The sequence below is a fragment of the Microplitis demolitor genome, chromosome 10 (assembly GCF_026212275.2).
Source record: "Microplitis demolitor isolate Queensland-Clemson2020A chromosome 10, iyMicDemo2.1a, whole genome shotgun sequence".
Lineage (NCBI taxonomy): Eukaryota > Metazoa > Arthropoda > Insecta > Hymenoptera > Braconidae > Microplitis > Microplitis demolitor.
In genome coordinates, this window is record NC_068554.1 from 6,303,663 (window position 1) to 6,324,354 (window position 20,692).

The window sequence follows — 20,692 nt, forward strand, 5'->3', positions numbered from 1 at the left end:
TTACTGTGTTTAATCTAATTTATTTTTTACTTGGATTATAGTTGGCAAAAAAATAACGTAAGTAAATATATAGTCAGTACATATAAATTATTGATATTAAAAGTAGCAGGCATTGAAAATACTCGTAGGAAACTGGTTTTTAAATATATTAAAATTGTCAAATATCTGCTACTTTCAGTACCATAAATTAATTATGCAGGTAAAATTTATCGACTAATTAAAAATAACTGATTGTTTTGAATATATTTAAATATTATCTATTTAAAAGTCTCCTATGTTCATATCAATACGAGATTTGTGTACAAAAAAGTACACTGTCGCATTAAATACTTAGTAATAAATATTCTTTGTTTATTGATATTCCAAAAACTTTATAGTCATGATCCATAAAATCAAAATTTTAAACTATAAGCTTCCTAATTTTACTCATAATAAATTTTATAGTTATAGAATTTGAAAAATTAATAATTGATAACTCGATATACAATTAGAGTAGAAGTAGCATTTGTGGCCACTGCTCCATTTTTGGACATACAATACTCAGTTTTAATTAATGAAAAAGTATAAAATAAAATTTCCATTTTTGCAGTGTGATAAAAGTATTTTTGAACACATAAAAAATTATGTCATTGCACAGGAAAAAAGAATTTCTTGGTGTAAGAAAAATTTCGTATTATGAAATGAAAACAAAAATTTCCTTAGGACTTGAAAAAACTTCTTGCGCCTCAAAAAAACTTTTGTTTTCAATTGATAATGCAAAAATTTTCTCAAGGCAAGTAAAAATTTTTTTTGGGGCGAGTAAATGAGTGTGAATGTAACTGATAAGTGGAGATTTTTAATTTTTGAATGAATAAATAAAATGTAAATAGAATAAAAATTAAAAAAATGTGTATTTAGATCGATGAACAATTAGCACGCGCATTTTTTAAAATCTCATTTTTATTTATTTAAAATTCATAAATTTTCTCATGTTTGTGACATTCATGCATTATTGTATTTAAATTATTCGTGTCCAAAAGTGGCCAAAAAACGCTACCTCTAATGAGTGTGAATGTAACTAACAAGTGTGAATTTTTTGAATAAATAAATAAAATGTCAGTGGAATTAAAATTTGAAAATGCGTATTTAGATCAGTGAAAAATCAGTACGCGCATTTTTTTGAATTTCTTTATTTTAATTAATTAATTAATTTATATAAAATTAAAAAATTGTCTTATATTTGATACATTCAAACTCATTCCTCTACCCTATTCAAATTAAATTGTAAATCGTGAAAATGAGTTAATAAACAATTACTAAAGTAAAAATAAAATTATTCCTGCAATAGTGGATAAATTTTTTTTTGATTTACTCATTACATATTGAAAATTTAAGTTTTCTAGATGTAAAATAGAAGAGGGCGCCAGGTTTTTATCTAGTTTGTAATTTAGCTCGAGCTAAAGTAATCCTAGGTGGTTCCTTGACCACCATTGGACACCATCACATAATCGGATACCACAAGCACACCAACAAAGAGTGGGAGATTTTCATTACACGGTTCTGCGTCTACATTGGCGATTGGCCATGTCTATGTCATGTACTTGTACTTGTACATACAGCTTGTACACAGACTCTTGCTCTTGCTCTTTCCTTGTTCTTGTATCAGTGTGTGAATGTGGATTCATCAATGTGTATATATAATATATATATTTTTTTATTTTAATATATTCAAACACCTAACCTCAGTGTTTTTTTATTTATAAATAAAATTATTAACCACGTGAATTGAATTCAAATAATTTAAAAAATAAAATAATGAAAAAAAAAAAAAATAACAATTACTTTCTGTGATAGACTTTTTATCAACTCATTTTCATTGTCTGGATGTTGTAATACTTAAAGTTTAATGTATATAAGCACATTGTATATTCCTTTACAACTTATCATTACATCAAGATCTCATAATAATCATATCTTTTAATTTATTTATATATTTTAGTGTAATATTTTATAACGAAATAAATATACGAAACTATATTTTACGAATTTAAAATAAATTACAAGTAAGCTAAAGTATTGAAGCAAATGTATTGTTGACTATTCCAATATGGCAGGCCAGGAGTTATTGTCTGTATCATCAAGATTGACAATAGCTCGAGGTGATAAAATAAATGTCATTGTTGAATCTGCTCTGCCTGATATTATTGTTGTGAGTTTTACGGATGGTTTAAAATCCTTTCAAGGTGCATTGCTTGATATTTCCAAAAAGTAAGTTCATTTTATTTTATTTTCTGTTCTGTTATTTTTTTTTTAATTTTTTAGGTGACTAGACAAAGCAATTAGTAGATATAATTACCACGTAGATTTCTTTGTTCACGATTTATAATCGTAATGACGTATCCGATAGACAAAAGATAAAAAACGTTATCAAAAAAAAAAAAAAAAAAAAAAAAAAAAGTATATGACTAATTTTGTAAATTAAATTTATTTCAGAGGATTACCATGTGGAATAAATCCACCTGAAACTGTTGATCCAGATGCTGATAAATTAATGACATTGGCGACACGTTTCACGTATTTTCAAGACAAACGACCGGTTGTTAATTCAAAAACAGAAAAATCGATAGAACGGCATATCAATACTTCGAGACAAAAGTACAAAAGCGCGAGGCCAACGGTAAGATTACGTCCCAGACAAGTTCTTTGTAATAAGTGTCAGTCTATTTGTAATGAAAAGAATGAAAATGTTGATGCGGGCAAGAAACGAAAGTTTCGGGATATGTCTAAAGAAGATACTACGGTATGTCGTAAACGTCGTCAGCTAGAAGAACAAAGCACGGAAACTTCAATGGTGAAGTTGCCATCTCCAGCTCTGTGTAAATTAAATGAAAATACAGATCCTGTGATTGATGAAATTTCAGCTAAACAGAATCAAACCAGTGATTCGTTGACGAATCAGGTTAAAGTAGAGGGAGAGACAGTGGCTATTGCAGATAATTCTGTGCTGCAGGAGACTGAAATTGCTAAAGAGGCTTTGGATAAAAAAGATGTTACTGCAGACTCAACAGTTAAAGCTAAAGTTGGAAGGATACCGAGAAAAAAACGATCTGTTGGTTCGATGGAAGATCTTTGGGATGAAAATATTTTTGAGGATATTATTAAATCTCCTAGGACTACACCGATTATCAAAATATCTTTTGGCAGTCAGGGTGAAGGAACGGTTTTAAAAATACCGGCCAAGGCTAAAATTTGCTCGGGTTTAGATATTGAAGCTGATAAGCAAACGGAAAATTTAACTGACGCTGATATTTTGTTGAAGCAAAATAAAATAAATAATTTAATCGGAGAGCAGATCGATTTACAGAAGACTAATGGTAAAGATTTAGCTTGTGCCAAAGCAGCTAAACGCGCGCTTAAAAAAGCTAAAAAAGAAGCGCGCAGAAAAATACTTGCTGGTGGTGTGTCACCTGGAAGATCACCGCTCAGCACTTCGCCGAGATATAACTCTACATTTAATTCGTCACCTCCGTTGATGTATCATCGGCGTAAGCACAAAGATAAGCACGAGAAAAAAACTAAAGAAGAACGCAAACAAAAGGCGCAGGGTTCGGAATCGATTGAACAGAAAGGAGAGAACGACATAAGTTTACTCAATCCTTTGAATGAGTCATCAGAAAATGATCGGGCGGATTTCAATTTCGCTGACCGCGAATCTTATACTGCGATAAAAGAGCAATGTTTGAAACAGAAGCTTTGTATATCTTTGAGACGATTAAATGCAAATGCTTACACACGCTGCAATTATCCAGTCAGTAATTCATCTTCTGGTTGCAAGAGCCCTGGTACAAGTAGTGAAGAATTGAGCGAGATGGAGCAGGATCAAGAAGCTGGAAGGCAGTTACCAGCTGACGCTAGTAATAATCCCACTGAGTATAGATCAGCTTCACAATTGTCTTTTAGATTTACCACAACTCCAGTAGCACATTATCTTACTGCTACTGGTAGACGTATGGATGTCGGTGATATTGTTTGGGGTAAAATTCATGGGTTTCCTTGGTGGCCTGGCAAAGTATGTTAATTTTATTAGTATAGTACATTGTGTGACAAGGGATGAAACAAAACGATTTCAGACCAGGGCAAAGTTGACTGACATCACCCGCAGTTTGAAATCGTGTTTCATCCTGAGTTACACACAAGATTTTTCATGATTACCTGCATTGCAACTTAAAGTTTCAGTGTCAGCAGTCAGTCAGAAACAAGTTAATTTAAGACTAATAAACAATTTATAATTAAGCAGAAACTATAAATACTATTTGCGGTATTGAATTAAAATTAGTTTCTTTCAAATGGCTGTAGAAACACTGAAACTCTAAGTTTCGATGCTGGTATCATAAAAAAAATGTATTAATTTTATTTGATTAAAAGTTAAGTACATACATTATTAAATTAATTTTAGGTTTTAAGTATATCAGTTTCATGTAATGAAGATGGGACTTCTAGCAATGCACAAGCTCATGTCGCGTGGTATGGATCATCCACGTGTTCATTGATGTCATGTGATCGCCTAAGTCCTTTTCTTGAAACTTTCAAGGTATTTTTTTAAATATTTTGAGGAATATTACGTTGAGTAAATGAGATTGTTCATATTTTACGGTTAAATTATTTATTTATTAATAGGCCAGATATAATAAAAAAAAACGAGGTCCTTATAAAGAAGCAATACGACAAGCACAGTCGGAAGCACAACGTCAAATGTTATCAAAATCAACGACAAATTTAAATGGCTGTGAATCGGCACGTGAGGTAAACGTTTTATCTTGATAAATAAATATTAGTAATGTATGTTATACTTTTGTCACTGCCGGATGACTGCCTCGTATAACGTGTGAAATATATCATTATTATTATTTAATATATAATATATAATAATAACGATAGTAATATTTAAAAATAAAAATTGAAAACTTAAAGTTTTGTAAATAAATTTAAAACTTTAATTAATTTTAATGGTTGTTACCAATTAATTGTCTTAAATGGCTAATTCATAAATTATCTAGATTATTTTGTGTCAATTTGTCATCTTGGTAATTTAAAAGTGAAATTTAACAAAATACTGACACTGGCCATAAAATTTAAAATAATAGTAATGTTTAATATTTATTGACATAACTCTTCTAGAAAAACACTATATTTATATATTTACAATATTAAAATTATCAATTTAATGGATTTAACTATTAAACATATTCGTGATAATAATACATAAGAAATATATTAACAAAAAAATGTATTTGTAATATTATGGATACAGTTATTTTTTTATCTAATACAAAATCAACAATAGATTTTTCTTTTTTATAAGTTTTCTTTTGTTTAAGGGCATCCTCAGACAGCCCTCCCACTTATTAAAAATTTTCGATGACTTTCAACTGTCAAAAGCGTATGAAATTTCATCAATTAATTAAAAGAAAATTAAAGTATGAATTAAACAAAGGATAACGTAGTTGCAATTTCGCTGATATAGATTTAAAAAAAAATTACTTACAGTTGATATCAATTAGGAATTACAAGAAATTTCCCGAGTAGCACAGAGACAACTTCAAGCTGTCATAAAGATGTCTTTTAAAAGGAAAAGACTAATTTTATTCTGTCTCAAAGTCAAGTTTTTCTTAAATAAATAAGATGTACAGATATTGGTCCCAGGAGTCATAGAAAAAATTTGTATTTTTTTCATGTCTTAAAAAGTCATTTCAAATAAAAAATCATTTAGATGATGACTTATTTGACATTTATTAGTAATTTACTCTTTGTCGTCACTTATGTCAAGTTTTTTGAGCAGATATTTTTTCAGAGATATTAATTTCTGATTTGTCAACATTTTAATGCCTTATTGGTCGGTCAAAAAACAGCCTCACAACTTCTACCTTATGGATGTCACAAAGCCGCGTGCTACTTGGATTGTTAAATAAATTTTAGTAAAATTTTTTAATGTAAATTTTATAATTCAAATTTTAAAATTATGTAGGCGAAAATTTATTCAACAAATTTCGTTTAACTCCGAATTGATAACAACTGTAACTTTTTTTGTAAGTTCTATATCTCGGCGAGATTACAATTACGTTGTCTTTTTTTTAATCACCGTTTTAATTTTTTTTTAATTAATAAAATTTTAATACGGTTATGACAGTTGTCATTTAATATTTTTAAAAAGTCGAAGACACTGTCTGAGAAAGCCCTTAAATTACAAACTAGAAAAAAAAAATAAATAAATAAAAAAAAAACAAATATGAAAAGAAAGTATAAAACCGAGCTTAGTAATTTATCAGTAATTTCCTTATTATTTTTTTTTTTTAGTATACTTTGTTAATTACACTGTACAACAAATCCTTTGTCATTTAAAAGATATTACTACTTTTCATAAATTTTTACAGCGTGCATGCTATTAAAAAAAAATAAACGTCACCGTTTAAAAATTATAATTTTTTAACTCTTTGTAAAAGTGATGACGTAAAAATTTTATTTATATTTAATTGTTTGAGCATTTTACTTTTTTTTGTAAGAAAAAGAGCATTTGTTATTAAATTATTTTTTTAATTATAAGTTTATTTTATTTTATTATTTTTTTTTTTTTGTACATATTTATGTTGAAATAATACTTTAAAAGTTGTGTTTATAAGAAATAAATAAATAGATATTTTTAAGAGTTTTTACTAGTACTTAAAGTATAAACTATTCAAACTAAACAAAAGTTTGAATTTTAGTTTAAACACAAAAACTATCAGCACTTACAAATTTATGAAAAATTTCCGACTGTAAAATATCTCCGTAATTTTTATTTTTACTCCAATTTTTTTTTTAAAAAAAAAAAAGAGAATAATAATTATTTTTAAAAGACAAAATAAAATCGTAAATTAAAAACTAAAAATTTAAATTACAAAATAAAATTTCCTTTAATTTTATCGAGATAAAAATGTTGTACTGTGTTACCATACTTTTATTATTGTTATTTAGTTATTATTATTGTTGTTGTTATAATTGTTGGGATAGCATTTTTATTTCAATTTAGTTTCTTTTAAATTCGTACTTGTCTTATTATATAATTTAATCACGTTTGATATTTTCTTTACGAATTAAAATCAATAAGTTATTTCAAAATTGATTTTGATAATAAATTATGTTTATTTATCCATAAAGTTAAGAATTGAAATGTCAAGTGCCAAAAAAAAATGTTGAAGTATTTTTAAATAAAACAATTACCGATTTAAGTAAAATAAAAAAAAAAAAAATTAACAACAATATTTATATATGGGTATATTCTACCAAATAACGTTAATTTTACAAGACGACCCTCGCAGATTTTCTTTGAACTTTGTAGGTGTTTTATATATTTAAAAAAAAAATTTCTAAAAATTCGAGCCTTTAATATGCAGCCGTTTCAAAGTTATAATTTTTTGAATTTTTAAAAAAAATTTTTCTTCCACTTTATCATTAATTTTTTTAAAGTAGAAAAATTTTCTAGACAAATGAGCATATGTCAATTTCGTGTAGAAAAAATTCTCAGCCTTTCAATAAAAATCTTTTTTTTTACTTTAATCGAATTTAAAAAATTTTTTTGTAACTTAAAATAAAAAATGAATATTTTTTCGAAAAGCCGATAAATTCTATGTAAAAAAAACTGTCACGTGTATATTTTAAAAAAAATTTCTCTACTTGAAAAAAGTTGAACAAAATTTTTTGAAAAATTAAAAATGAAGCTGATGGGAGTGATTTCAAGTGAGCGGATCGCGATTTTTTGATTTGGTGATAATAGAACATCTGCTTCGCGTTCGAGTTGTGTAAAATCATCACTATGAAACAGTTGCATATTAAAGGCTCAAATTTCTAGAGTTTTTTTTTTTAAAGCATAGAACACCCCCACAAAGTTTAAACCAAATTGGCGAGAGTTGCCCTTTAAAAATAACTTTATCTTATGGAATGACCCATAATATTGTTCATAATCAATGCAAGTCATAGCTGCAGTAAGGATAATAAAAATTCATGTACCTATAACTAATTTTTTTAAACAAACAATATGTAAATATATGAAAACAATAGTTATTAATGATAGTAATATAATATAATATTAAATTAATAAATAAATGTTTGTGAAGTAAATTATTTTTTATTTATCATTGTAATTTTTCATACTTTGTCTCGTATCAAATTTGTAAGTTTAATAATTAATAATAATTATGCCATCAAACATTTCCTTTCGTCTTCCATAAAATACTCATCATGCAGTTTGCCAATTTATTTTATTTAAAACAAAGAAAATAACCTATACATAATTTTTTTTTTATTTTACATTAAACAAAGTACTGATACGACAATAATTTATTTACTTTATATAAATTATTAAAATATTTATAAAAATAAATATACAATAAAATGTCATTTAAATGTCTGTATCTTAAATTTTTGTGATTATTGATTAATAAAAATGATATATAACGAATCCAATAAATTATTTATTCGACGGATTATTTTAAATAAAAAATTTAAATTTTTTCTTTTCTTTTTTTACATTAAAAGTAAATATTGTAACAGTATAATTGAATATGTTGTGCCAATATATTGTACTGTATATGTTGAATGCTCTGCAATTGCGCAGAGTTAACAATTCTGCTTACTGACGTATAAAATAAAATCAACCACCAGTCTACCAGTGGTCCATCAACGTCCACCCCTAGATGTTACAAACCGTATTTTTAAAAAAATTTTAAAACTTTTTTTTTTTTTTATAAAAATTTATGTATATATAAATGTATAAATATATAATATAATAATTAAATAAATAAAATAATTAGTAATAAAAAAAGATCAATATTTGGTAGTGATTTACAATACGGCAGGTTGAATACTTAAATTTGTAAATGCAATGTCAGAATATTGTCGCATTACTACAATATGTGATAATTTCGATTTAAATTTATATTATTTTATGATATTTTGGAGATTGTGAATATTAATTATGATACACGTGTCATCACCGACATCACTAAAATTTGATAGAGTGAAACGTAAAGGTGTAGCGTTTTTATCTGGATTATTCAGGACGAAACGATTGATTGTTGGTATGAAGATTGATGAGGAGGACGAAATGGAACGACCGAGAATCGAAACACCTGGTGAGATAAATTTATATAATAAAAAATGATTATTATTATTTTAAGTATTTAAACATTAAGTCTAAGTTGATTTTATTGATTGTTGATTAATACTTTTTTAAGTGACCTAGGGAGTGTTTAATCGATATTTAAATGTAATATAATTTTATTAATTATTTACAGCGATCGTTTCAAACAGGATTCCGTCGAGTTTAAGTGTTGCGGCAGTCGATGTTGTGCTAAGTCCCTCGTCAGTGAGTCAGTCTTCACCCTCACATTCAATTCTCACCCTAACGCCGGGACGGACACGAAACATTGATCAGGATATGGAAGCACTTCGTTTAAGTCGTCAAGATAATCCGTTTCTACAGGTATCTTTTTGTCAGGTGGATTTTATAAAAGATAATTAATTATATTATTATTTCATTTTAATTAACTTGCAGTTGTATGAAAATTTATTTTGCTATAATTTATTTTAATTATTTTAACGTCAACTTATTATTTATTTGGTATCAATGCGTTCAATTGCAATATTTGTTAAGTGAAAATGAGTTGTCTTGTAGTATTAATTTTTTTATAATTAACTAATTATTTTATATAAGCATACATAAATTTATTGATAGTTTTCAAAATTATGTAAAATTTAATTTTTTATAAAAAACATAATTTCTGAAAACCGGGTTTAAAATTTTTAAGAAAAAAATTAATAAATTAGTAAATATATTAAGAGAAAACTCAGTTGATAATTTGTAGTTTTTTAGATAGAGAAAAATTTCTATAAAAAATTCAAGGTCTCCGTAGTTGCAATTATTTAAATTATTTTTTAGCCTAAATCGATAATTTAAAATTTTGTTTCTGAGTTGGCACAAAAAATACAAACCGGACTAGTTATTATATAAAGTGCACACAGAAAAAAAAACTTTTTTGTCCCAAGAAAAGTTTTTCTCGTTTCAAGAAATTTTTTTTTAATTCATAACGTAAAAAATTTCTTGGGTCAAGTAAAACTTTTTGCGTCAAATCCTTTTTTTTGTATAATTTAAAATTTAAATATTTATTTAATCAAAGAAAATTATTAAGGACATTCTCAGACAGTGTCCCCACTTTTTAAAAATTTTCAATGGGTTTTAATTGCCATAAGCTTATAAAAATTTTATCAAATATTATTAATTGACAAAAATTAATTGCAATTTCGCTGAGGTATAGAATGAAAAAAAAAATTAATTACAGTTGATTGCAATTGGGAGTTTAACGAAATTTATTAAATAAATTTTAATGGAATCTTCATGTCAATTTTATAATTTGAATTTTCAAATTTCGTAAGCTAAAATTCACTTTCTAAATTCCGTTTAACTCCTAATTGATAACAACAGTAAGTAATTACGTTGTCTTTTTTTCAAAGATTTTAGTTTTTTTTTTTTAATTAATTAATGAAATTTTAATACGGTTATGACACGTAATTTTTAAAAAGTAGGGGCGGGGTATCTGAGAATGCCCTTGAAACTAAAATTAAAAATTTAAACAAAGTAAATTTTTAATTTAAATAATCAATGTGAGTAATTAAAATAAATTTATAGATTTTAGCAAGCCGTGAAAGCCTAATAGAATCAATGGAAGAGTCCGAGTCAGACGATGCAATATTAATGTCACAAGAATTGGGTGACGGTGATCCTCTAACATTAGCACAAGTTCACGAGCATTTAGTACGAAGCCCACCGCCTGCTTCGTGGCCTCTAACACCTGCTTTTCCTTTTAATCCAGTACCCATTGATGATTCCACTAATACGTGTCCGATGACGCGTTACAAAACCCCAAGTCCTTCAAAAAACACTTGCTGCAAGCGAGATCGTATTACGGATTCAAGTACACTGTCTAAGAGTGAGCCTTCAAATGATCTCAGGGGTAAATATATTATTACTTAATTATGTAATTATCAAATAATTAATCAACTTAAGAACCAATCAATCAATTATTTAATTAAATAATGAATGTTATAATTACAGACCGACATACGCACACATTTTCTTTATTAAATCCTACTCCAATCCGAACATTATCCGAAGTACGACGACTTCACAGGTCAGCAGATGACAATGTTCAATTGATGTCGTCAGAATAATAATTTTAATGATAATTAACAATAGACTTCAATGAAAAAAAAAGTCGTTCCAAAAATTCATGATAGTGAAATTTTAAAACTGAGACAATTCTGAACTTTAAGTCGAACATTTTTGGAACTTTGAAAAAATTATAAAGTGAACAATTTACAGCTGGTGTAGGCTTTGCCTGTCCGTTTTTTTTTTATTTTTTAAGCAAAAATTATTTAACTTGACAATTCTTCGGGTTTAGAGAACATAAATCTAATACATGTTCATAATTCCTAATTAATTCCTTTTTTTTTTTTTTGAGATCAGAATTATTCAGGTATGAGACGAAAGAAAAAAAAAGATTTATGAACATTTTTTTACTTTTATTAGAACTTTTTAGGAAAGTCCGTTTTTTTTTTTTCACTTTTCGTACTCGTTCAAAAATAGTCCAAAAAATTACTGATTAAAACTTTTTATGAACTCACAAAATTGTCAATTCAAATCATTTTTGCTTAAAAAATTAAAAAAAAATATAAACCCGCAAGAAAAGTTCATACTAGTTGAAAATTTTTTATACTTCTAGTTATTTTGAAGTTCCAAAAATCTGTAACTCAAAGTTCAGAATAGTTTCAATTTTTGAAGTTCACTGTCAGGAAGAAAGTTTTAGGAACGAATTTTTTTTACACGGGTTACTTACACAACTAAACAAATACAACCCCTTTTAAACCTTTTCTCTAATTAATTAATTAGTTAATTAAATAACAACTAAGCACAAATTTAGTTCATAAAATAAAAAAAAATTAACAAAGCAAATTACAAACAATGCAATCTAATGATATACAAATTAATGTATATTCACTCGTACTTAGTACAATTTATTTTAAATTAATATTTATAAAGAAATAAATTTTACATTATTATTTTTATAAATGACACATTTTTTTTTGTAATTTAAATAATTTATTTTTTATTTTATCAAAAATCGCACATAATTATTTAACGTTACCCGCTCAATAATTTAATGAAACATGAGTCGATTATTCGGGCCTAGTTATTTAAATACTTGAGTTTGTTAAAGATTTATAAATAAATTTATATATTATTAAATTAAATATATATATATATTGTATAATTATAATGGGTGCTAATTGTGCAAATATTAATTTTATTAAAAGAAATATATGATAAATAATAATTATTATTATTTTATAATTTATGTTGATTCAAATCTAACAAATAAAAAAATTTCATCTATACATTTATCAAAATAGTTGATTATTTGTAGTTATATAAATTTAAATAACAAAAAGAAAATTTTAATTATTGTAAAACGATTCTCGTTAAGAGATTATTAGTGGAATTTATATTATAATTAATTTATAGTAATTTATTAAGTAATGAGAAAAAAAAATCTATCAACTTTTTAATAACCCAAGTGACTTGGCCTTTAAGAATTGAAATGAATTCATCACTTGTATTACGTTATTATTTACAAATAAAATAATAATATGTATATAAATTGTATTAATGTTTAAGATGAACAAAAAAAAATATGAAACATTGTCATTACTTATGAGATTGCCGGGTATATTAAGTGTGGATATATATATATATATGTATATTTAGATCTAAAAAAAAATTGATCTTTAGATCGTTACACACTGGTATTATTTAAATATTTGTTAGAAAATTAATAAAGAGTTGACAAATTATTTATTGTCTATTTTTATTATTCATGTAAGTATATTTTTACTACGATGTGTATAAAAATAATTATGATTTTATTTTTACTACTACAATATCACGCATTTAATGGCCATAAGATCGTAATTAAAAACTTACAAAACATTTATATTAATTGATTACGATAATAATAGTAACATTAATTATTATTATTGATTTCTTTTACTCGAAACGATGATTTTTGTATTAATTATTTTTTTTTTTTTTATATAAATAGAAAAAACGACTGGATTAAGTTAAAAATTTATAAACTTGTAATTGATTAATGATTAATGATCTTATGGAATTAAATATACACTGTGATTAGTGATAATTATTTAATACGATCGCTTAAAGGGATGTATGGAATATCAAATTCATCCAAATCATCCTTCAAACAATTATCTTTTAATTCTGTACTAATAACGTCATCACTTGAAGTAGTAATTGTTTCAACTGACGGAATATTATCAATCAATTTTTTATTATTGGCAGTGGGTAGGTCAATGTGCTGGCATAATTTTTCTACAATCATCGACATGTCCGGAGCGTCTTCGTCAACGTCAGTTGAAAAATCTTGTTCAGCTAAATCATCAAATAAACTACTGACTGAACCATTTAATTCACCCAACTTTAAATTATCCTGACTATTAGACTTTTTTGTACTCTTTGTTTTCTTAAAAAAATCATATATTTTTTTTTCCTGTCCTTCTTCAGGCTTTGATTTTATCTTTCTACTATTTTTTGGCTTTACCACGTTTTCTTTGTCACCCTCGACAGGCTTAGGTTTTTTACGAGATTTTTTTTTTGCATTTTTCGTTTCTTCAAATGCTTCAACTAAATTCGGATAAACTAATTTAACTAGATCAATTGGTTCCAATGTAGTTATTAAATTTTTTTTACAATTATCTTCGCTTTCGTCCTCTCCTAATTTAATAAAGCATTCAATCTCACTGACTACATCCCACTCAATTTCATAGTAACACACTGATTGAATAGTGCGAATTTTTTTAATTACTTTCGGAATTAATTCGCTGGTTGATGGCGTCGATGGCTTCGGTGTTAAACTTGATTGGTTTTCAATGTGCCACCGCGTTAATAGTGGAAATGATTTTTCAATAGTATAATCAGCGGTCCATTTTAATTTTTTCTCCATAAATTTCTTTTTAAAAAAATTTAATTACCAGTTAAAGCGACCAGTAAAATAAAATTTCTTTAATAATAATAATGATAATAATAATATGCAAAATTACTTACAATTAACTCCAATATATTGGGACACTCCCATTTAGTTATTGTCCTGGGAACTTTGCCTTTACGAATAGTAAATTCATCAATAAGATCTTGATTTGGAAAGCTATCAATTGCAATACATTTTTTACGAATCAATAATTCATTTGATATCAATTTTTTCATTTCACTAAAAACAAATAAATTGTATTATAAACTTAATACATTAAGTATTAAATAAATAAAAAATAAAATCATACTCTGAAATATTTTTAGATGCAGCAACAGCAGTTTCTAATTTATAAATACTTCCATCTGTCCTCCAATTTTTAAGCCTAAAAAAAATATAAATTTCATTAATAATTATTATTTTTAACTTATTATGTTTCTCAAACGTCAATCGACTTATTGTTTAATACTAAAGACTTACGAGTTCAAAAGATTTGTTTATAACGGACTTTAAACTTCTTTTATTTCAAAGTGTTTTGGTTAATTAATTGTTATAAAATTATTTTAAAGGCATTTCCCTATTTTTTTAAAATATGCAAAGACTTTCAACTTTCATAACTGTAGTAAGATTTTATTAATTAATTAAAAAAAAAAATTAAAATCTTAATTGGAAAAAGGACAATTTAGCTGCAATTTCGCCGAGATATAGAATTTAAAAAAAATTACTTCGAGTTGTTATCAATTAGGAGTTAAACGAAATTTGAAAATTCGAATTATAAAATTAGCATGAAGATTTTACTAAAATATACTTTCCATATTTCGTTAAACTCCCAATTGATTTCAACTGTAAGTAATTTTTTCAAAAAACTACGTTGTAATTTCAATTAGGACCAGTTTTTCAAACCGGGTTTATTTAAATTAATATTGACAATATATCTGTTTAATTATGCTAATATTACATTAAGGCTCAGCCGTACCTCACGAAATCTCTAATTTAAGAATTCTAATTACGTTTTGAATATTCATGAGACTTGAATGATGAAAATATTCCGAGGAAGTGCGTTTTCTGCTTTTGTCGATAATTATATAATTAGAATTCTTAAATTCGAGATTTCGTTAGGTGTTGTCCAGCCTTAATAATATATAGATATACCAGCAATATTAATTAAAATCCAGATTAATATAAACACGGTTTAAAAAACTGGCCCTTAATGCTTTAATTATTTTTAATCAATTGATAAAATTTTAATAAGCTTATGACAGTTGTCATTGAAAATTTTTAAAAAGTGGGAGACACTTTTTTTTTTGTACCCTGTCTATAATATCAAGGCTGCCGTTGGCGGTTTGACATTTATCTGTGGCATAATAATAATCATACCTGTTTAAAATGTCTTTTTCATTAGCCGCGCGTAGCAATTTAACAGCCCCTTCTTTACCAACTCCGGGAATTCCAGAATCATAATCACAACCACACAACAAAGCCAGTCCGATCATTTTATTACGACCAATACTGTAAATTTTTTCTATCCTCTCTAATGAATATTCTTCAACTGAGCTGCCGAATCCCATTTTATCAGTTATTGTAAAATTCCTATAGACTATTTTTGCTCCATACAAAAAACAATCGCTGTCCTGTGTTATACAACCATCGACCAGCTGAAAAATTGCAATAAAAAATAATGGATAAATAAATATATAAAATAATAAATGAATAAATAAGTAAATAAATAAAATTACCCCATCTTGATTTAAGTAAGCGCACATGGCTTCAGCTTCGCCCTGTGCTTTGACACACGTCAATCCCATTAAGTTCAACATTATTTTACAATCATTAACCGTACGATTGAACATATAACCACGGCCATTTGATCTTTGATTATCTTTCTTAGTCTCTGTCTTTTTTTTATTACGCATTTGACTTCTTTCACGTATGACATCGTGTTTTAGAACCGGTGCTGTGCCTTCAAGAACAAATATTGGATTTATTCCGTTCATCAACAAGGCCACAGTACGAAAAAAAATATTCCTGTAATTTATAAATAAATATTTTAGTTCAGTAATTATTTAAATTATTAATATTTATAAATATGTTGTACCGTAAATGTTTGTTAAGACATCCATCATCAGGGCCAACGCTGGAACTATCAACAATCCAGCAACTCAGATCAACAGCAACACTTTTACCACGTAGTTCAGCTAAAGCAACAGCTTTACTAAGTGGTGTTATTATATTCCATAATCCTATCACGCCCATCGTATTATTTATTTCGTTTAATAACTATTTAAGTATAAAACGTTATCACATATAATTTATTTATTAATTTATTTGTTTATATTATTATGTACATACTGCCGACATGCCGACATTTACTTTTATTTAGTCGTGACGGAGATGGAAATAGTAAATAATAGTGACATTTGTTTTAAATTAAAAAATTACCAAAAAGTTTAGGTTGGGAGTACTGTCACAAAAGAGTGAGAACTGAAGATCAGGATAGTTTTTTTTTTTTCTCTCTTGCTGGGTTGTTTGCCCAGCTGGCCTCTGGGTTATCCCGTACAGCCAATGGTTGTGTATGTGTTGAGCGTTATGTGAGTATTCTCGCGGGAGATTTAAAATTTAAGTCGGAGGATTGTCGTCCTCCTCTGCGACTATGATGTGAGTCAGATTGGTTATGTGTTTGATGTCTATTGCAAATTGAGTAATTTTATTGATGATTTTTTCGTTTTCGCTGAAAGCGAGATTCCGGATGTCGTAGGGTGGCTGGATCTTTTCTTTTGCTAGGAATTGTTGGAAGTCTTCTGTAGCTGCTTTGGTAAGACTGCAATTGAAATAGAGATGATTTATGTCTTGTATTTCGTATCCGCAGTCACATGCAGGATCGTTTATAACTTTAATTTTAGTTAGGTACTCCTTAGTACATATGTGACTTGATTTTATCCTGTTTATTAGTGTTATTGATTTTCTTTTTAAGTTTTTATTTTCGAACCATGCTTTCTTATTGCTGTTGGCTGCTGTGGATTTGTATTTTCTATATGTTTGACCTGCTTTTTTGAATTCTTCTTCATTGTTTTGTGTATTTTCTTCTTTATATTTCTTTTCTATGGATCTGACATAAATTTTATAGTTTGGTTTGATGTCTAAGAAGGTGCCGTCCATTCTGGCTTGGTTTGCCAGTTCATCCGCTTTGTCGTTGCCTTTGATGCCTATGTGGCTTGGACACCACCAGAATTCTGTTTCCCTGCCAGCTGATCTGAGTCTGCTCACAAGGGATTTTATTTCAAGGATGATTGGATTAACTTTCCCAGAGATGCCTACGTAATTTAGAGCTGATAACGTGCTCGCTGAGTCTGTGCAAATCAGAAGATTGTTGCTGTCCATGTTTTTTGTCGTTTTTAGAGCTTGAAGTATTGCTACAGCTTCTCCTTCTGCTATGCTGAATTCGTTTGATATTTTGAATTTTTTATCCATTCTTGGCATCGCGGATGTGAATGCGATGCTGATGTGAGAGTCTTCTTTTGTTTTGGAGGCATCCGTGTAGATTACAGACCAGTTTGGTCTGTTTTTAGCTATTTCTCTTTCAAATTCTTCTGGGTTTACCTCTTTCTTTTTTATTTTTTTTACCTATTTCGATGTTCTGTTCTATGTGTTCGAGTTGTGGTTTCAGTGGTATCTCAAAGCAGGGTAGTTTGTCGTATCTTTCGAGTTTGGATATGTTTTGTTTTTCTTCGTTCCATACTTTATGGAGGAAGGATACGCCGGTCTTTGTCATAAATTTCCTTTCTCTGAGGTTTTCAGCTTCTATTAATTTTTGATTTAGAGGGTGGGATTTGGAGCAGTATGTTCTGGCTAGGTATCTGCTGGTCAGAACTTTCCCTCTAGTCTCGGCAGTTGGTTGGTTAGCTAAATCTCGCAAGACGACTATTGGTGTTGCTGGGTAGCAGCCTAAAACAACTCTAAGCGCTGCGTTTTGGCCTCTTTCTACTTGTTTTCTGAGTGTTTGACATGCTGTTTGGGTACAAAAGCATGCCCAGTCTGCTCTTGCTCTGGTGAGTCCTTTGTAGATTTGTAATAGAGTAGATGGGTGCGCTCCCCATGCTTTCCTTGCTAGTGCTTTCACTACGTCGACACTTCTGTTGATGTTACGTCTCACTTCTTGGATGAAAGGTTTCCACTTAAGTTTAGTATCTAGAATTACTCCTAGAAATCTCGCAGTATCTGATCTTCCAATTACTGCATTGTCTATTCTGACCTGTATTCCTCCTTGAAGTCTTTTTTTCCTGCTTAAAATCATGAGTTTTGTTTTAGTTATTGATATTTTGAGATTTATTATTTCTAGCCAGGGTTGGAGGTGTCTAAGACCGTCTTCCAAGTTGTTTATGCAATCTTGTTCATCGTCTCCGACTGTGTATAGTCCCGCGTCATCCGCGTACATGCCTATCTTGCATTTTTGTCCTATGTGTTTGTCTATATCTCTTACATATGTGTTGAAGGCAATTGGGCTTGTCACTCTACCTTGTGCTGCTCCTTTTTTTATTCTCCTGGTGTCTATTATTTTCCCGTTTCGGTAAAAGTTTACAGTTCTTTCACCTGCGAGGTTGGCTATTAGTTTTACTATTTTTAGGGGTATTCTCATCTTTCCTATGATGTCGACCAGTACCTGAGAATTCATGTTGTCATATGCTCCTTCAAAGTCTATGAGTAATAGGCCTATCATTTTCTTTTTAGCGAATGCGTTGTAGGCTTCAGTTGTTAGCATAGCTATGTTGTCTTGGCATGATTTACCTTTCCTAAAACCAAATTGGCTGCTGGGAATGATTTCTTCTGTCTCCATAAAGTACTCCATGCGGTTGAGAAAGGCTCTTTCAAATATCTTAAGCATGCATGAGGCTAGAGAGATCGGTCGTAGTGCTCTGCTTTTTGGTTTTGGTATCAGGCATATGTCATCTACTAGCCATTCTTTCGGAATATCTCCTGTTTCTAGTATTCTATTGAATATGCGATTGGAGAGTTTTTATGGCTGTGGGTGGGAGATTTTTGATGACTTCATTGGAGATTTTATCTGTACCTGGTGCTGAGTGTTGTTTGAGATGGCTGATGATTGAGTTGATTTCTTCTGTTTTAAAAGGGAGCCAGATTCCTTTTATGAAGTTCCGGCCAGCTTCTTCTGGAATAGTGATACTCAGGTGTTCATCAGAGTCGTTTGGTGTGGCTAGCTTATCTATTGCTTTTTTTTCTTCTTCTATGTCTTCTTTTGAGTAGTTGTCTGGTGTTGTTTTTGTTTTTCCATCGTAGCTTCTTATTATGTTCCAAATTTGTTTTATCGGCATTCGTGGATTTATTGACTCGGCAAATTTCTTGCCTTCTTCAAGTTTTATTTTCCTTAGCTTCTCACCTGATTCTTTCATTGTTTTTTGTAGTTCATTCCAGTTTTCTTGAGTTTGGTTTTGTTTGTAATTTCTGAGTGCGGTTCTTCTGGTCTCTATTATTTTATCGCAGTCTTTGTTCCACCAAATCTTGCTTTTGTTGTTGTTCCGATTTGTGTGTTTAGGTGTGGGATGGTTGTTGTTTGTTTCTTTAGCGCCGTTTGTTATTAGTTCTTTTCTTATTATGTTGCAGAGTTTGGAGTATGCGGTAAGATGATCGGTTTCTTGAAAGTCTGTGTTATTTAAGGTGTTGGATATATTCTCTTGGAATTGTGTCCAGTCCACCTTTTTAGTCAGTATTTGCGGGCGTGTGTGTTTAATGTTCTCTGCTGCATTTGACATGGTTATTTGGACTGCGATGTGGTCGCTATTTAAAGTCATGTCTGTCATTTGCCAGGTGAAGTCTGCTTTTGAGTTTTTGTTTGTGATTGTTATGTCTAGCGCGTTGTTTCCGTGATTGTTGTTGATGTAGGTATGGCTACCGTCATTTAAAACACAGAGATCCAGGTCTTCCAGTGCTGCTGATAGGTTTGACCCTGATTCTGATGTTCTTGTGCTGCCCCATTCCTCGTTGTGAGTATTGAAATCGCTTCCGATTATGATGGGGCCTTCGTTACTTATACTTAGTAATTCTTCTAGTAAAATTTTCCATCGGTTTGTGGTTATTCTTTTGTTGGGTGGGATATAGATACTTACTGTGGTCAGTTTTTTGTGAAATAGAAAGATTTTGACTGCTATTATTTCAAAATCTTCGTCTGAAAATATGGGGTGATCTAGTGAGACTTCTTCATATTGTAGTCCTTTTCTAGTTGCTATGGCTACGCCTCCTCTCACTCTGTTTTCTCTTTCTTTTCTGCTTAAGTTCATTTTTGTTATCCCATATTTTGTTTCTTCAGTAAGCCAAGTTTCAGATAAAATTAGAATGTCGTTGTTTGTGCTGATTTTCGGTATGAGGTGAGATTTGTTTCTCAAGCCCCTGCAGTTCCATTGTATTATTCTCAAATTAGAGTTCGTTTGAGTCATTGTGCTATTGTTTCAGTAGGATGGGAGTGGTAATCTCCCACCATTGAATTTGGAATTTCATTAATCTTTTGGGTTTGAGAATTTTCAGTTGACAAGACGCTTAGTGCTTCTTGTTTGTCTTGGTTCATGAGTTGA

General features: G+C 28.9%; 4 protein-coding genes across 4 annotated transcripts; 2 read left to right on the forward strand and 2 right to left on the reverse strand.

The window, feature by feature from the left end:
- Window positions 1-1,381: 1,381 nt before the first annotated feature.
- LOC103578302 (PWWP domain-containing protein 2A) lies at window positions 1,382-6,553 on the forward strand. The gene is made up of 5 exons (XM_053742358.1): window positions 1,382-1,887; window positions 1,979-2,247; window positions 2,473-4,048; window positions 4,436-4,570; window positions 4,657-6,553. The coding sequence occupies exons 2-5, from the start codon at window positions 2,087-2,089 to the stop codon at window positions 4,798-4,800; spliced, it is 2,016 nt and encodes a 671-aa protein (XP_053598333.1). The 5' UTR covers window positions 1,382-1,887; window positions 1,979-2,086; the 3' UTR covers window positions 4,801-6,553.
- A 2,309-nt stretch (window positions 6,554-8,862) lies between these two features.
- LOC103578303 (uncharacterized) lies at window positions 8,863-12,877 on the forward strand. Its single transcript, XM_014439843.2, has 4 exons — window positions 8,863-9,146; window positions 9,309-9,496; window positions 10,700-11,024; window positions 11,126-12,877. Exons 1-4 carry the CDS (start codon window positions 8,990-8,992, stop codon window positions 11,239-11,241), a joined length of 786 nt encoding a protein of 261 aa, XP_014295329.1. The 5' UTR covers window positions 8,863-8,989; the 3' UTR covers window positions 11,242-12,877.
- A 94-nt stretch (window positions 12,878-12,971) lies between these two features.
- LOC103578304 (flap endonuclease GEN) lies at window positions 12,972-16,529 on the reverse strand. The gene is made up of 6 exons (XM_008559327.3): window positions 16,207-16,529; window positions 15,848-16,136; window positions 15,489-15,766; window positions 14,422-14,496; window positions 14,189-14,351; window positions 12,972-14,093 (listed from the first exon to the last, which is right to left on the reverse strand). The coding sequence occupies exons 1-6, from the start codon at window positions 16,362-16,364 to the stop codon at window positions 13,266-13,268; spliced, it is 1,791 nt and encodes a 596-aa protein (XP_008557549.1). The 5' UTR covers window positions 16,365-16,529; the 3' UTR covers window positions 12,972-13,265.
- A 1,159-nt stretch (window positions 16,530-17,688) lies between these two features.
- On the reverse strand, window positions 17,689-18,954 carry LOC128668796 (uncharacterized). The gene has a single exon (XM_053742481.1). The coding sequence runs from the start codon at window positions 18,952-18,954 to the stop codon at window positions 17,689-17,691; it is 1,266 nt and encodes a 421-aa protein (XP_053598456.1).
- Between the last annotated feature and the right edge of the window lie 1,738 nt (window positions 18,955-20,692).

Bases quoted from the DNA above. Each gene is read 5' to 3' on its own strand.
- LOC103578302 (XM_053742358.1), top strand. From the start codon at position 2,087: ATGGCAGGCCAGGAGTTATTGTCTGTATCATCAAGATTGACAATAGCT. The intron at 2,248-2,472 runs GTAAGTTCATTT...AATTTATTTCAG, and splicing joins TTGCTTGATATTTCCAAAAA to AGGATTACCATGTGGAATAA. The intron at 4,049-4,435 runs GTATGTTAATTT...AATTAATTTTAG, and splicing joins TTCCTTGGTGGCCTGGCAAA to GTTTTAAGTATATCAGTTTC.
- LOC103578303 (XM_014439843.2), top strand. From the start codon at position 8,990: ATGATACACGTGTCATCACCGACATCACTAAAATTTGATAGAGTGAAA. The intron at 9,147-9,308 runs GTGAGATAAATT...AATTATTTACAG, and splicing joins ACCGAGAATCGAAACACCTG to CGATCGTTTCAAACAGGATT. The intron at 9,497-10,699 runs GTATCTTTTTGT...ATAAATTTATAG, and splicing joins AAGATAATCCGTTTCTACAG to ATTTTAGCAAGCCGTGAAAG.
- LOC103578304 (XM_008559327.3), bottom strand. From the start codon at position 16,364: ATGGGCGTGATAGGATTATGGAATATAATAACACCACTTAGTAAAGCT. The intron at 15,767-15,847 runs GTAATTTTATTT...GCAATTTTTCAG, and splicing joins CTTACTTAAATCAAGATGGG to CTGGTCGATGGTTGTATAAC. The intron at 14,352-14,421 runs GTATGATTTTAT...ATTTGTTTTTAG, and splicing joins GCATCTAAAAATATTTCAGA to TGAAATGAAAAAATTGATAT.
- LOC128668796 (XM_053742481.1), bottom strand. From the start codon at position 18,954: ATGGAGTACTTTATGGAGACAGAAGAAATCATTCCCAGCAGCCAATTT.